Source organism: Sus scrofa, chromosome 5, assembly GCF_054392235.1.
Source record: "Sus scrofa isolate SSC_HxYL_T2T_F1_AM1 chromosome 5, Sscrofa_HxYL_maternal_Yorkshire_Landrace_v2.0, whole genome shotgun sequence".
NCBI lineage: Eukaryota > Metazoa > Chordata > Mammalia > Artiodactyla > Suidae > Sus > Sus scrofa.
The window spans coordinates 88,056,718-88,073,278 of NC_139387.1; the positions used below are offsets into that span (position 1 = coordinate 88,056,718).

Sequence of the window (16,561 nt, forward strand, 5' to 3'; positions counted from 1 at the left end):
GGTCCACTTTAACCATTCGCCTTAGGATAGAGACGGGGACAGAACCCCCTGTGGCAGTGGGACCCGATAAAGTACTGGCTGAACAGGGGCCCCCGGCCCTGGAGCCACCGCATAACTTGCCGGTGCCCCAATTAACCTCGCTGCGGCCTGACATAACACAGCCGCCTAGCAACAGTACCACTGGATTGATTCCTACCAACACGCCTAGAAACTCCCCAGGTGTTCCTGTTAAGACAGGACAGAGACTCTTCAGTCTCATCCAGGGAGCTTTCCAAGCCATCAACTCCACCGACCCTGATGCCACTTCTTCTTGTTGGCTTTGTCTATCCTCAGGGCCTCCTTATTATGAGGGGATGGCTAAAGAAGGAAAATTCAATGTGACCAAAGAGCATAGAAATCAATGTACATGGGGGTCCCGAAATAAGCTTACCCTCACTGAAGTTTCCGGGAAGGGGACATGCATAGGAAAAGCTCCCCCATCCCACCAACACCTTTGCTATAGTACTGTGGTTTATGAGCAGGCCTCAGAAAATCAGTATTTAGTACCTGGTTATAACAGGTGGTGGGCATGCAATACTGGGTTAACCCCCTGTGTTTCCACCTCAGTCTTCAACCAATCCAAAGATTTCTGTGTCATGGTCCAAATCGTCCCCCGAGTGTACTACCATCCTGAGGAAGTGGTCCTTGATGAATATGACTATCGGTATAACCGACCAAAAAGAGAACCCGTATCCCTTACCCTAGCTGTAATGCTCGGATTAGGGACGGCCGTTGGCGTAGGAACAGGGACAGCTGCCCTGATCACAGGACCACAGCAGCTAGAGAAAGGACTTGGTGAGCTACATGCGGCCATGACAGAAGATCTCCGAGCCTTAGAGGAGTCTGTTAGCAACCTAGAAGAGTCCCTGACTTCTTTGTCTGAAGTGGTTCTACAGAACCGGAGGGGATTAGATCTGCTGTTTCTAAGAGAAGGTGGGTTATGTGCAGCCTTAAAAGAAGAATGTTGCTTCTATGTAGATCACTCAGGAGCCATCAGAGACTCCATGAGCAAGCTTAGAGAAAGGTTAGAGAGGCGTCGAAGGGAAAGAGAGGCTGACCAGGGGTGGTTTGAAGGATGGTTCAACAGGTCTCCTTGGATGACCACCCTGCTTTCTGCTCTGACGGGGCCCCTAGTAGTCCTGCTCCTGTTACTTACAGTTGGGCCTTGCTTAATTAATAGGTTTGTTGCCTTTGTTAGAGAACGAGTGAGTGCAGTCCAGATCATGGTACTTAGGCAACAGTACCAAGGCCTTCTGAGCCAAGGAGAAACTGACCTCTAGCCTTCCCAGTTCTAAGATTAGAACTATTAACAAGACAAGAAGTGGGGAATGAAAGGATGAAAATGCAACCTAACCCTCCCAGAACCCAGGAAGTTAATAAAAAGCTCTAAATGCCCCCGAATTCCAGACCCTGCTGGCTGCCAGTAAATAGGTAGAAGGTCACACTTCCTATTGTTCCAGGGCCTGCTATCCTGGCCTAAGTAAGATAACAGGAAATGAGTTGACTAATCGCTTATCTGGATTCTGTAAAACTGACTGGCACCATAGAAGAATTGATTACACATTGACAGCCCTAGTGACCTATCTCAACTGCAATCTGTCACTCTGCCCAGGAGCCCACGCAGATGCGGACCTCCGGAGCTATTTTAAAATGATTGGTCCACGGAGCGCGGGCTCTCGATATTTTAAAATGATTGGTCCATGGAGCGCGGGCTCTCGATATTTTAAAATGATTGGTTTGTGACGCACAGGCTTTGTTGTGAACCCCATAAAAGCTGTCCCGATTCCGCACTCGGGGCCGCAGTCCTCTACCCCTGCGTGGTGTACGACTGTGGGCCCCAGCGCGCTTGGAATAAAAATCCTCTTGCTGTTTGCATCAAGACCGCTTCTTGTGAGTGATTTGGGGTGTCGCCTCTTCCGAGCCCGGACGAGGGGGATTGTTCTTTTACTGGCCTTTCAGGAGCTGATATCAGAGCTACAGTTGCTGGCCTACATCACAGCCACAGCAACACGGGATCCAAGCCGCATCTGTGACCTATACCGCAGTTTTCAGCAACCCCCTGAGTGAGGCCAGGAGTTGATCCCACATCCTCATGGACACTATGTCAGGTTCTTAACCCACTGAGTCACAACAGGAACTCCTTCATGGTAATTCGTAAGCCTATTAAAGGTTGAGCATCACTCACAGGCAGTTCTGCCCCACTGGCCAGATGGTGGCATGACCTCAGGGCACTGGGGGAATGCTTGTGGCCCTTCCTGTAATTCCACCATTTGACAGGCTAATGAAAAGAATTTCCATAATTGCCTATCCTTCTTTTCAGTGTAAGGCTTTTATTTCTGGGAGAGGAAACACATTAAACTGTTTTAGTCATTGATACCCTAATGTGAATGAGTAAAAATTCTTCTTTCTTAGGAGGATGTAAGAGAAGTGACAAAGGGATGGTTAGGGTGGAGGGAACTGAAAGTCACAGCTCTCTATCGCCTGGAAATAACATTTACTCCTTTCAAAGTTAGCATAGACCTGGCCCAGAAAGCCCTACATTAGACTTAATTTTCTAGGTGTTTTCCAGAGTTGTATGGAATTTAAAATTATGACTTTGCTATTGAGAAATATTAGAAGAGCCAGGACAAATCAAAGCAACCATTTAGACCTGGGGTGGCAAATAGACTTTACGGCCTGTGCTCAGTCTGACTGGCCTTATAGCTACTTTGAACTCTACTAAAGAGATTGAAGTCACATCTAGGCTTAGTTACAGAGTACTGTGATTGATTAATGATGTCTGCCTTGGTTGCTCAAGGGTAGGCGGTGATACATGTGCTGCTTATTTGTCATCTCTAATTTAGACAAAGCCAGTATGGACACAGGCTGAAGCAGTGGTGCTGCCATGCCACTGTTAGAGTAAGAAGGATACAATGATACAATACCTCTGAAGAAAGGAGATAATCAAGGGCGCCATCCTTCATGTTATTCAATGCTTCATTACTTGGAACAAAAATGGTGTATGGTCCACCAACTCCATCCTCATCTAAAGCATGTCCCATGTTAGTTTCCTGCATTTGAGAAATGAACATTGATATCTGTTACCTATACTCAGACAGACTCCAAAGTAATTCCTCAGCAAGTACGTATAATTGATACCCCTGCTAATTTTACAAAGGACTGGACATAAAACACTATCTAGAATTTCATGAAAAGCACATACCTCTAACAAAGATCTGAACTTGCTGTATCTTGGTTGTAGCATTGTCATTATAGTTTGCTAAGAAGAGACATTTTGATTAAAATTTGGTTTAAAAAAAGGGGTTTAGGAAACAGATGCTTTCACATGAAAAGACTGATGACTGAGTTGACATGCGAGTGTGGACAGCTATAAAAGCACCTGGTCAAGCACCACACATTACAGAAGTGTTTTTCACCGTCATTTAAACAGTAGTTTGGATCTGCATGAAGGAGACTTTGGCTAGCATCAAATAAATCAGAGAGAATGCATGTTCTTGTAGCAAGGACTGCCCTCCCCTCCGTAAAGCACAAAGGATCAATTTTCGTGACAGCTGATCACTTTACTTGTCTGAGTTGTCAGATGCGGCTGTAAAATAGGTCACAAAATAAACACCTTTCCTACACCTGCTGCATGCCTTTCTTTCTCTCTGCACAGGTGCCCAGATTGCTACTGAAAATGGAATTTTGTTTTCCTCATGATTGAGGTCCTGGGACAAGTGAAGGACAAGCACATAGGGCTGGGATTTTCTTCTTGGGCATGACTCTCCAGGGAACAAAATAAGAGGGATGTGAGTTGACATCATTTTTACCTGAACTATCTCACCTCATTGTTGCTCTCAAATGTGGGTGCCACCTTGTCCATGGCTCTGTCAAGGATGTGCAGGAGCCCGTTGGAAGCAATTATGTTCCCCTGTATAATATTTACTTTCTTTTTGCCCCCACAGAGTTTAAGCTTTACTTGATTGTCCTAAAACACCAAGAAAAAATAAAACTAAATTAACATGTGTCCTTGATGGGGACAGAGTGTATATGGGAATGCTGTACTTTCCATTCAATTTCGCTGTCACCTAAAATTGCTCTAAAACATAAATTAAAAAGTAAAAAAGAAAACAAAAAACGTATCTTTGAAAAAGTGAGCACTGGATTAGAGGTGTGAATACTTTGGTTCTGCCATTTATTGGCAGTGTGACCTTGCCTAAGTCACTCAACCTAAAATGGGGATGGATGGTATTTGCTTAGTGGAGTTCCCAGAACATGAAGATCCAACGAAATAACAAAATCACTACTGACTGTCAGTGATTGCTAAGTGGGAAGAAGGCCTTATAAGTCTTCCCTAATGGACAGCAAGCTGGAAAAAGCCCCAAAACTATTCAGTTTACTGTGAACTCATCATCTAATGTAGCGTTTTGTACAGAAAAGGCACACGCACAAAATTACTGAATGAATAGATAAGTGAATGAGTGCGTGTCCTTGTGAGAAAGGAAGCCACATCTTCCTCTGTCTGTCCATCTATCCACCCATCCTCATACACACGGTACAACACACCGGCTAAGGGTATACAGGCTTTGGGGTCAGGCAGACCTGCTTTTGAATCCTGGCTCTGGCCCTTACTGTGGGACCTCTCAGTTTTCCCACTGGAAGAAACTTCATAGGGTTGTTGTGAGCATTTAACACATTTATTATAACATTTTATAATATGGTAAACTTGCCCTTTTATTCTAATTTAAAATGTTACATTAATTATTAATGTTACATATAACATAAATACACATTTACCTCAGTACCTTACATGCAGGAAGAGCTCATTAATCTAACAATTACTGTGATTTGGTGAAATGCAGCAGTATAGGTCCTAACTGCCCCTCTGACTCTCTGTAAATGGACCATGTGCCCTTCTCAGTAAAGTCACAAAAGTTATTTGTGAAAGAAGAGGAAGATAGCCTTATTCTAAAAACAAAACAGAATTAATGGCATTAGGAGCAATGGACTGTTGAGCTGGAGAGGACGGGTGAAACCTGGCAATCTAGAGCAAACAGTCCGTTTCCGCTTGTCAGAGGAGTGCTGATCTGGCTTTGTGCTGATGCTTCCAGGAAACAAGTTTACTGTAAAGTTTCTCCCTCCTGCTGGCAGCTGAGTGATGGTTGCCTTGAAAACCACTTTAGAGCAAAGTCACTTTACACTCTCCTTTCTGGGCCAGCCCACTGCCCTCCCACCTGACCATGTCCGGTGTGGCTCTCGTTCTTTTCCTACATAGGGAAGGGCTCTGACAAACAAGGAACCCGGAGAGAACGTCCTCATAATCTTTCATGACCCCCAGACACCAAGAGCCAGCTGTGGTCATTGCTCAGTGGACAGTTTTGAAATCGGAGAGACCCTTACCTTATCACCATTAAAGATTTCCCCCGACTTTCCGGTCAAGGTATAGAACGTCTTCATTTGCAAGGTAGTCATTTGCTCAGTGTTCATCTGTCCAGCAATTATGTGCAGTTTCACAAAGTACCGAGCAGCTTCGTTATCCTTCAAAAGTTCTTTTACCTGAAAACAGAAAGCCAATTCCTTTCAGCTCTCATTTATTTTGAAGGAGAAAATGAGGTTTGTGATTCACGCTATGACTTGTTCAGCATCAAAGCTAGTGCGCCCTAATTTGACTTTGGATTCTTTCAGATACAGATGACTTTCCTGGAGTGCAACTGTCCTGTGCCAGGCCTAAAAGGGAGCAGAAGTATGGAATATGGGAGGTGACACTCAGTATGCTCTCAAACCACAGGAGATGCTCTAACACAGAAATTGATGGGGCAGGGAGAACAAGGTAGGTGGCTGGCGCCGAGGAATCCATCATCATTGGCCCAGGAAGCTGATGGGAATGAGACACAAGTTGTTTGAGAAGAGCCGGTAGACTGGACTGATGGTGCTTTTGAATAGCAAAATAACGATTTGTGAAATCTACCGGACCAAATTAACATTTCGTTGATATTACATTATCAACAATCAATCCACAGAGATTTCTTAGCTCTGTGCAAATGCAATCTATATCTTAAAGAAGAGACCACGTGCAAAGCGTCTAGCTCAGACACCGTCAATATTTATTCCTTCTCCTTCCCGACAGGTGAGACGTGAGTCACCTTTGAAGATTGACAGGTTTGTCTCTGACACATGAACGGTGGTGGTGTATTAGGGTGAGAGAGTCTGGCACTGGGTGTTAATTTAATGCAGTAAGAATTACCATTGCCAAATATCCTGGATTAAGAGAAACTGATTTCAAACAATCAATATGCCCATTATCTACTTTAAAGCAAATCTAACAGTTCTGCTGATGCCATAGTGATGGGATGCTGCCATCGGACACCGTGAATTTCCTTCCCACTGGCTGACATCATCTGAGACCACAGCTGCTCACACTGAAGACCACAATTCTAGTTTCCCCTGTCCCTCTTACCCCTTGATGATGATTTTAAAGAAACGAACACCTAGCTGGCATGTGAGTGAGTCTGACTCTTGCCCTGGGCAGTGAGCAGTTTGCCTAAGTCTTATTTATCACCTGACTACAGCTGCAACCCCTTAGTACCTTGAAGGATAACGGCAGAAGGGGGCATGGGTTGGGGGAGTCTTGCAGGGAGCTGGAAACAGTCTTGCTAGATACACAAAGACGTGGACTTTGTGACAGTTCGTTGAGTTGTGCATTTACAGTGTGTATCCTATCCTTAAGGATGTTACATTTTACTAAAAGCAGTTTATTAAAAAATTGCCATCCTTATCATCAGTAGGTTTAAGAGGGGTTTCCCACTTTAAATAAAGAGGGTACTGTCTCCAAGTTTTTTTTTTTTTTCATTAGCCCCTATTTACAAAATAAACAAGGTTCCTCCAAGTACTTACATTGAATCCTTTCAGTCCCTTGTCTGTTGGCAACAGCAGAGTAAACGGTCCCAGATTACTCAGTGGCCAGGCATAGGCTTTGTCTTGGGAGTTGAAATATGCAAAATAAAAAACACCCAATGAGTCAGTGGCACGTGAGCAGGATTAGGCCATGGCCCTTGTGGTCCCCTTAGACACCCTGACCCCCAAGCTTCTCTGTTCTAATAGGTCCTACACAGACCCCAGCGAACCAGGACGCTGTCTAAGACCATGAGGCCCCCAGAGGTTCCTCACCACTGCGTGATTTTCCCTGCAGCCACAGTCTTGGCTCGAAGACACCCTGAGATGAGAGGTTGAGGGAGGATCATGTGACAAAAATCTTCAGACAACCCCAGCAGGCCAACCCCCACTCCTGTGCCCAACTTCCTGGGCTGCTGTCATCTCAGCGACACAGCCCTTGTTCCCTCCAGGACGGGCTAGGAAGAGCCTCATGCTTGGTTTAATGCCTTGTGAAATGCTCAGTGCTTTTTGAACAATGAATCCGGGCCATTTCACTTTGGGCCCTATAAATTCTGCAGCTGGTCCTATTTCCATGCCCCTGGGGAGGCTGGGACAGCAGGATGAGCTCTGTGCTCTCACACAGGAGGCAGTGTGTCCCAGCACCTCATAAACCAGGCAGGTGAAAGGGTGCCTGGATTTTGTCCAGAGAAATGTTTGAGGGGCCAGTCTGCAAAGGACACTATCCTCCTTGTCTGCTCGCTGAGATCCAGAGGGTGCGTGGAGGAAGGCGGGAAAGCCCCGGGCACGCGGGTCAAGCCTGACTCCCTGCGGGGGTCTCGCAAAGAAGCGGGTATTTGTGTAGAACACAGCGCTGACCCATGCAGAACCCTTCCTTCTCTGTCTGTGCTCTTTCTGGGAAATCATTCTTGGTGACTAGTTAAATTTCCAAATTCTGATATTTTAAGGATTCTGTTGATTGCTCAGGTCTGTGCTTTATATTCTGGTGATTGGCAAAATTTGTGTTTTATTGAAAATTAATGCCGTGATCAACTACATTTCATTCGTGGTGAGAATGTGGGGTAATGACCTCTAGAGGGCATTTGGAAATGCAGGAGAGTGTTTCACAATGTCACCTTGCCTGGAGAATGTTTGTCACTAGACTATTAGAGGTTGGGGGGGCCAAGGATGAGAAATACCCGGTGATGTGTAAGACAGTCGTACACTATCAAGACTACACGTCAAATTCAAATGGTACCTCCACTGAGAAGCATGGATACTGCTTCTCACATCTGTCTCACATCTGGAGGAGGACCCATGGCCAAGGGAAAGAGGTGGTCTCCATCCGCACGTCAGCAGCTGCCCATCAGCGGTGACCCCGGGAACTTGTCTTCAGGGGTTGCGCTGCCAGATCTCTTTGGCGCTAACTCCCATCACCTTGGAACACCTGCCTGTCCTTCTCCTCCCAGAAGGGCTGAGCCCAAGAGACAAGGCTTGCCTGTCCTGCCCACCCCTTGCTGGGTGATCAAGTGTCTTGTAGATGTCCTCTTGCATAAGAGGGCTGCTCGCCCTATGGAATGGGCCCCCGTGGCTGCATACCCAGGAGCGAGATGAAGGAGGTCAGCCTTCCCTGCCATTTTCCTCCGGGTTCAGTGTTTAATTCTCTGAGTCGCTCCATGATGTTTCCATAACACCTTGAGCCGTCGCCTATATAACCTTTCCGGCAAGTGCATCTACGAAGGGGGTGAAAGCACATTTTCAGGGTCTCAAAGCCATTGGATGTTGAGATCACACAGTCCAAAACCCTCACTGCACAGATGAGGAAGACAGTGCCCAGTGTGGGACAGAGACCAGGCTAGGAGAGGAGGGGCACCAGCAGCAGGGAGCATTCAGAGTGGACTGGCTGACTCAGAGCAGCCTCACGAGAAATGGATATTTCATAAATTATGTGTGTATCTATAACACTAGTTATCTTTGTGTGTTCTTTGTCTCAGTATTTTTTCAAAGTATAAGCAAGCACCCACATACATCAGAAGCACTAGGAATACTTAGTAAAAAATGTAGAGTCTGGGTCCCCACTGCAGAACTGCATCGGAACAAGCTGCCGAGGCCGGCCTTAAGTACACACCCAGAGCCATGGATCTGCTAGGAAGACTCCTCCTCTGCTCTTCCTTCCTGAGATCCCCGCTCGGCTGTCCCTTCCTTAGGGACACCCTTCCTGACTTTTCCATCCCCGCCCCACTCTCTCGATAGATCAGGTCGCCTTAGTGGGCCACGTAGCTCTTTTCTGCAGCACCAGTCCTGGTTGTAATGTGAACCTAACCTGTATGGTTATTTGTTTAAGATGTAATTCTAGAAAAGAGTGAGGACCAGGGCTATGTGTGTATTTATCCACTCTCCAAACCCCAAGATCTAGCACAGGGCTTGGTCCGTGGTAGATATTTAATTAATAGTTGTCAAGTAAGTAGCAATTGAAAGGAAAAACATATAAACAATGAAAGTCACAGCATTTAATATCATAGTTTAGGTTCATAAAAGAGAAGTAGAGTGAAAGATGCACCAGTCCTGGGGTGCCGGGAGATGCTCAGCAGCAGGTCTCCAAGGGGAAAACGGCCCTGACTTGTAGCATCAGCCAGTGCCCGTGGTCCATACTCCCACTGTGGCCAATCTCAAACTACCAGAACACCAACCAGCCGGCAAATTCCTGAAAATTTAATCACTGGCTCCTATGAATCTGCAAGCCCTGGCTCTAGCAAACCACTGCTGCCTAATCAAGATTGATTGACCACTGGCTGAAATTAGCAAGGTTCTCAGGAAGGTGACATTCGCCAGGATCCTGGCGATAATCCAGGGCCTGAACCGGAGACACGGGGAGAACATCTCAGAGCAGAGAGATGCAGGGAGGCGGTGCGGGCCACGAGGGCCACAGGTAGGACTCATGTTTAGGGGAGGATTCCAAAGAACAGTTACACACTTGCTAATCCAGCTGTGTTCCCAAATCAGCCCCATGGCAAACAGATGCATTTGCAACAAATTTGCTGAACAAACACTTCAGAGTGTGACTGCCCCTTGCCTGGACTGCCGCAATGGCTCCCTACCTGGCCTTCCTGCCCTTAGCTTTCCTCCCCTCATGTCAGTCTTTCACAGAAGCCCTGAGAGGTCTGTTCTGAGTGGCATCTGTGTGCCTAACATGCTCAGGGACACAGTATGAGCACTCAGCATGCACACAGGGCTTCAAAAGAGGGGCTCCTCCTACCGTCTCCTTCCTGCCCTTCACGCAAATCCCAGCAATACCCACTTGCTTTTTTCTAGACTGCCATGCCCTCCTCAGGTCCACCAGGGCACTCTCTCTCCTAGCTCTGGTGTGACTTGCTCTAGGCAGCTGTACCTGACCTGACTCTCCCAACTCAACAGCATCCTGTTGGTACATGCACCACAGCCTTCCCCACCAAAATGACTGCTGGAACTGTTGTCCCCTCTGCTAGCTGGGAAGCTCTCCTAGAATCTGGACCCCACCTTATCTCTCATTGTATCTCAGCACCTGGGACAGTGCCTCATTGTTGAACTGATTATTTTCTAAGTACCTACTTAACTCTCACACCTGTACTAAGCAAGAGGGCTAAACAGATGATAAAAACAGATACCTTGCTCTTTTAGCATCTCACATGCTGGAGACAAATGTGAAAACAATCTATGGCAAGTCAATACGATCACTTAATGTCTTTGAGTCCCAGTTTCCTCACCTATGAAATGAGTTTACTAACACCATTAGGCTGTTGATAGAAGAGCCAATGCATAAAAAACAGATGACACATTGACAGACACATAGAAAAAGCTCAGCACTTGGCAGATGACAGTGATGGAGACAGTGCCGGTAATGACAGCAGTAACGAGGAGGAGCTGGGGTACAGCAGGACGGGTCTATAAACACACAGTGGTTCCGTAGGAAGCACCGTGATAGAAGACTGAATAGGACGCAATGGGGCTTGGGGAGGAAGTGACTAATTCTACCTGGGAAAGATGGAACATGTTCCACGAGAAAGGAACATCTAAGGATGCTGTGAGTTGCCCAGCCAGACAAATGGTTGGGAAACCATTTACTGACTGAGCCTTTGGGGCTTTTATAGAGCTGCTGTTCTCAACCAGGGGCAATTTTGCCCCACAGGGGACATGTGGCAATGTTCAGAGACATTTCTAGATGTCACAACAGGGGTGAGGATGCTACTGTCATCTAGTGGGTGGAAGTCAGGGCTACTGCTGAACACCCTACAAAGCACAGGACAGCCCTACAAGAAAGAATTATCCAGCCCCAAAGGGCCAAGGCTGAGAAACCATGTTATGAGGCATCACTAGGGTACATCTAACCAGGACAGGAGCTCACTGGATACGATCAAGCAATGGTTTCCTTCTTAAACATCGACTTCCTCTGCAAGTAGAGCTTCAAGACGGTGAATTTAAGGAGGCCAAGAAAGACACAGGTAACTCTTGCAGTGATACAGTAGTCACTGCTGAAAATCACTCTTGCTCTCAGTTACATGTTTCATTTAAAGTTAATAGCGAGACAAGTAGCTTTTACAAGTTATTTTTTATGTTTCTCTCTGAAAGTTCCTTGAGTTGTTGTGAGGCCAATGACTTGCTTTGTGTAAAGCGCTTGAGTTGTGTTTCCCAAGGGTGGCAGGAGAAGGGTATTTTAATGGCCTCTGTGTTGAAAGGAATGTATGAGACAATATTTTTAATTTCTATTTAAAGTCCATCCATGCTGCTTTGGACAGGACTCTTAGGTGAGTCAATTCAGCTGGGAAGACATGTTGAGAAAGTGTGATTTCCATTCCAACTACACCGGTGCGCAAGAAATAGCACTGAAACCTGGAGACTCTTAGAACATACGGGACTCAAATGACAACGCTTGTATAGAAATCACACTTTCTCAATGTGTCTTCTCAGCTGAACGGACTCAAACAAGAGACAAATGCCTTTCTCTTTTATCATCTCTTACTTCCCATCTCTACTATGTAAAAAGAAAAAGGCGCAGTTTGAACGGATAGGAAGCTGTTGGCCCTTTTTAGTCCTCATGAGAGTGGAGTATCCCGTAGGCTTACCGACATTAACTTGTTAGCTCTCCTCGGGGAAAGAGCCCCACCTGTCAGGTGAGGAAAGAGTGGTTCTGAAAAGTTATGTGACTCGTCCAAGGTCACCCCAGGGGTAAGGAGGGAAGCCCACACTGGAACCCATTCTTCTTTGCTGGGTGCTCTTCTGTGATTTATGTGGTATGACTGTGAATAATCTGCACAGACTGCTTGCCATATGGGGGAGGTGCCAACAAAACCGACCCCTATCCTGGTAAATGAAATGACTGATGGCCCCATATTTCATCAACGTCACTTGCCAGTCATTAACTTTAGGCCTCTTCCCAGCCGAAGGCAGTTTTTTGGGGGGAGTGGGTGGGTAGAGGAGGTTTGTGAGGGACACACAGACTCCCAAACCCACTGTTAGTTCACTGACATTCTACACACACGTTTTAATGCAACTTCTATTATTCTCAGGTTCTAGTTTCATTTCTCTATTTTATCTTCTCAAACAGAGAGGCAAGTCTGTGACACGTCCTACCCAAGCTTTCTTAGAGGACAGTGTGTAGCTGGCTTGCTTGGTTGTTGGCGTCAGAACCTGGGTTTCAGGAGAGGATGTGCCTGTGGGCCAGCAGTGTGGGTGCGTGTGCATCTGTATGTCTGTCTGTGAGGCATTGGCGTGCGCACGCACACATGTGGAGTGATTTCTGCGTGCCAGGTCCTGCTCAGATGGATGCATGTGATCTTAACTCTTATCACAGACCTGGCTGGAGGCACAATCTCTCCCTCTTATGACAGAGGGAGCAGACGGCAGAGGTGAAGGGAAGTGGCAGAGGTGGGACTTAAACCCAGGGGTTCTGACACCCAAGCTGTTTCCACTTCACCCACAGTGCCTACAGATCTACCCATTTGCGCACAGAGAGCAGGATAATCCTAAAACCTGCCTGGGCAAATCCACACATTCAAGACCCAACTGTCAAAGGAATGATGGGGCCGGGGGTGGGGGTGGGGGGGCTCTGGAAGCCCAGAAACTGTCTAGTAACTGCGGGGTTCCTTGTCTACTACGGCTCTGGGCTCACAGTGGAAGAATGGGTTCTTTGCAGATGCTCGTGACAATGACAACTGAAAGTGACACTAAGATGGAAGCCTCTGTCTGGGAGTTCCAGCCTTAGCATACCCACTGATAAAAATACAGCACAGCTGTGGTTTCCAGAACATTCTCTCGTGAATCTTCACAACAACAGTATGAGGTAAACATCACTGTGTTCATTTTACACAGGGAGAAACTGAGGCCAGAGAGATTGAGTCACATTCCCAAGGACCTAATCTGATGGCGAGGCAGCAGCACGGAGCCTCAAGTCCAGGTCTTTACACTTTGAATGCCATCTTCCTGCCACATAAGCTGCCTCTGCCCCGGGAACTTTCACGCAAGTGCTCTTCCTCACAGTAAACCCCTTCTTTTGAAATTGGGAGTCCAGGAAACATCACTCGTATGCATTTACTTTCCCCGGTTCTTGTTTTGCTCCACTAACCAGCAGTATTTCACAGGTGAGGAAGCAGGCGTATACATTAGAGGTCAAACTCCTGTCATCACAACAGACATTTGTTATCCCAGTGACAGTGGTTTCCTTCCCCCGCGCTCTCACCACTTCGTACCATGTTTTCCAGCCAGCTCAGGATTTCAGGGTGTTGTAATGGTCGTTATCAAGGAAACCATTGCTGAATGATTTCATTGATGGTACAAAGATGTTTTGAGTCCCTACTATGCTCCTGGCACCGTGCCATGTGGGAGGTGGCGGCGGCAGTGGATGCAGGGCTGAATAAGACACATTTCCTGTCCTTCAAGGGACTTTCTGCATCGACGGGCCACTGCTTTCGCCACTTGGGAAGATGGTGGTAGAACAGAGGAGACTTACTTGGTCTGGCCCGGGGCGATGGTGGTGCAGCGTGCGTCCCTGTGACATGGGTTGTGGGATTCGCAGACGTCTGTCATGCTACACCCCACTCCAGGTACAAAGTTGTGGTAGTGCTCCCTACACTCGCAGTGAGACTTGAGGAGACAGGGAGAGAAAAACAAAGAAGGTTCTCATTAGTCACATAGGCTGACATTCTTCCTAAATCCATACCCTCATTCTGCCATCAAACCTGACTGGGGGGTAGGTCTAAAGTGTGGGCTGAAATTATAATTTGTCAGCATAGCTAGAATTGGAAATCACATTTACAGCGCATCTGCTTGGAAACTCACATACCACGTTCGTAGCTCACCTTTGCAGTTCTCCGTGCTTGCTACCCCCGGGCCTCCCTGGCACCACACTTCTTGCTTTTAGATCATCTATGGGTGCGGCGAGATGGAGGTTCACATGGGAAGTATTATTTCTCTAGAAGAGTGATTTGCTTTTCTTGTTTGGTTGGTTTGTGGGTTTTTTTTTGCCTTTTAGGGCCGTGCCTGTGGCATATGGAAGTTCCCAGGCTAGGGGTTGAATTGGAGCTACAGCTGCCAGCCTACACCAAAGCCATGGCAATGCCAGATCCAAGCTGTGTCTGAGACCTACACCACAGCTCACAGTGATGCTGGATCCCTAACCCACTAAGTGAGGCCAGGGATAGAACCCACATCCTTGTGGATACTAGTCAGATTCATTTCCACTGCGCCACAAAGGGAACTCCCTAAAATAATGGTTTTTAATTGGAATCTTGCTCCAAGGGGCACTGGGCAATGCCTGGAGACACTTCTGATTGTCACAACGGGAGAGGGAGCAGCACCACAAGAGGCCAGGGATGCCTAAACATTCTGCCCCACGTGGGACACTCCCCACAGCAAAGAATTCTCAGGTCCACACTGTTAATCACGCCAAGGCTGAGGAACAATACGAATAAGGAATGTACAGCTTCTGTGTGAACAGAGGAGGGTTTCCAAGACTTGAGAACATACTTTGGGACTCATTTTTTAAGGCATAAAGTCTATTTTTAATCTCGCTCCCATGGTCCTGGGACTTTGGCTCACAGTGTACCATGACTTGTCCCATAAGGGACCTCATTTAGAGGATGGGAATTCAACCCTTTGAATTTCTCGCCAGCCTGCCCCAGAACTCAGCAGCAGAAGCGTTGTGACGTATTCTTTTTCTTGGAGACGAAATCAAGTCGTGCCCCTGCAGGGAACCCCCATGGGGGTGTGATGTGACTGCAGGGACCCTGATGTACTCGTCAGGAACTGAGGCCTTCCCTCTACACAGGCCGCGGTGCCCTTCTGTTTTGTTTCAGTTTTTGTTTTATTTGGCCAGGCCTGCAGCATGTGGAAATTCCCAGGCCAGGGATGGAACCCGAGCCACAGCACTGACCTGAGCTCGTGCAGTGACAACACCGATCCTTAGCCTGTTGCACCACAGAACTCAAGCAATAGCTTTTGCATGGATGGATTTCCTCCACTGGACACTTGACATGTAGTTATGGCTGCAACAGGCATAACTCCTGGCTGGGTGAACGAGATATGGGAAAGGGCTCTTTTATCTGGACTCTGTAGGCGAATGCCGCCTGATCAGGATGAATTTTCCCAGTCATGGTCTGGATGTGATTTAGAGGATCACATACATCTCACTCCAGAATATGCTCACTGCTCCCCACTCATCTATCCATGCTGCCTTTTCATCAGCACTCATCCCTTTGGAACAGAGGAGTTTTGGTCCTAAGTGTCCTCACTCACCTTGAAAAGGCATCAGAGAGAATGGAGGATGGTGGGTGAAGGTCAATTATGTATCCCCCCAAGACTTGATTCATGGTTAATTTGTTCATCTAATTTGAGCTGCGGGTATATATTTTGTCAATCATCCAAAAGAATGACTGGGATAAAAGAGATGGTTAGGTTTTGACTGGACAGCTGGGGAAGGGTGGGTTCAGAGGACAGACCAGGGCATAGCGAGGTCAGGCCCAGGTACAAGGAAATGTGTCTGGACAGGAAGCCCAACTTGAGCACTGAAAGGGTGAACTAGGAGGGCAGTTTTACTGTAGGCGGGTGGTCCTACCTCTGCTCATCAGTTGCAACATCATTAGCTCACCTGCCCAGGCCCATCGTATCTGCACACTGAAGAGTCCGTAGGGCAGTTTCCAAAGTTAACCTGGCAGGGGTCCACTGGGAAGCACACTTGGCCGTCCCCATGGTAGCCTTCCTGGCATGTGCAACTGTGCCGATTTGGTCCCAGGTACGTGCACCACGCGTGAGGGTGGCAGATGTTTTGTGAACACGGATTGATGGCTTGAGAAGCAATGAAAAAAATGAAGGTGATTAACACACAGGGAGGGAGAAGGAACACGGGACTGTGAAGGGACTGCAGATCACAGCTGGTCCACGCTGCAAAGGCGATTCAAGAGTTTTGAGAGAGAGAGAAAGGGACGTTTTCTCTTACCCTACCTGATCACTCCCACTTCCTGAACAAATTTATATACAGCCGCCAGGAATCATAATTACAAATACTGTGGTGATAGATGATCACGTCGTGTTATGTGTGGATTTAAATATAAAATGGCATGAAAGAAAGCACTAGGGTTCAGAGAACTCATCACAGGTCCTGGGCCCTGTTCTAGGTATTTGCTCCGTCCTCAAACCCTCTAGG

At 47.1% G+C, this 16,561-nt stretch overlaps 1 protein-coding gene across 2 annotated transcripts in view; it reads right to left on the reverse strand.

Annotated features, from left to right (window-relative positions):
- Nucleotides 1-16,561, reverse strand: part of STAB2 (stabilin 2) — a 174,409-nt gene that overhangs the window by 112,359 nt on the left and 45,489 nt on the right. For both annotated transcript variants that reach the window (XM_084957343.1, XM_021092647.2), the window contains exons 8-15: nucleotides 16,007-16,203; nucleotides 13,871-14,004; nucleotides 8,488-8,621; nucleotides 6,913-6,995; nucleotides 5,419-5,574; nucleotides 3,863-4,006; nucleotides 3,242-3,298; nucleotides 2,964-3,089 (exon numbers count right to left, since the gene is read on the reverse strand). In XM_084957343.1, coding sequence (XP_084813469.1) covers nucleotides 2,964-3,089; nucleotides 3,242-3,298; nucleotides 3,863-4,006; nucleotides 5,419-5,574; nucleotides 6,913-6,995; nucleotides 8,488-8,621; nucleotides 13,871-14,004; nucleotides 16,007-16,203 — 1,031 coding nt within the window. The remainder of the gene's footprint in view (nucleotides 1-2,963; nucleotides 3,090-3,241; nucleotides 3,299-3,862; nucleotides 4,007-5,418; nucleotides 5,575-6,912; nucleotides 6,996-8,487; nucleotides 8,622-13,870; nucleotides 14,005-16,006; nucleotides 16,204-16,561) is intronic.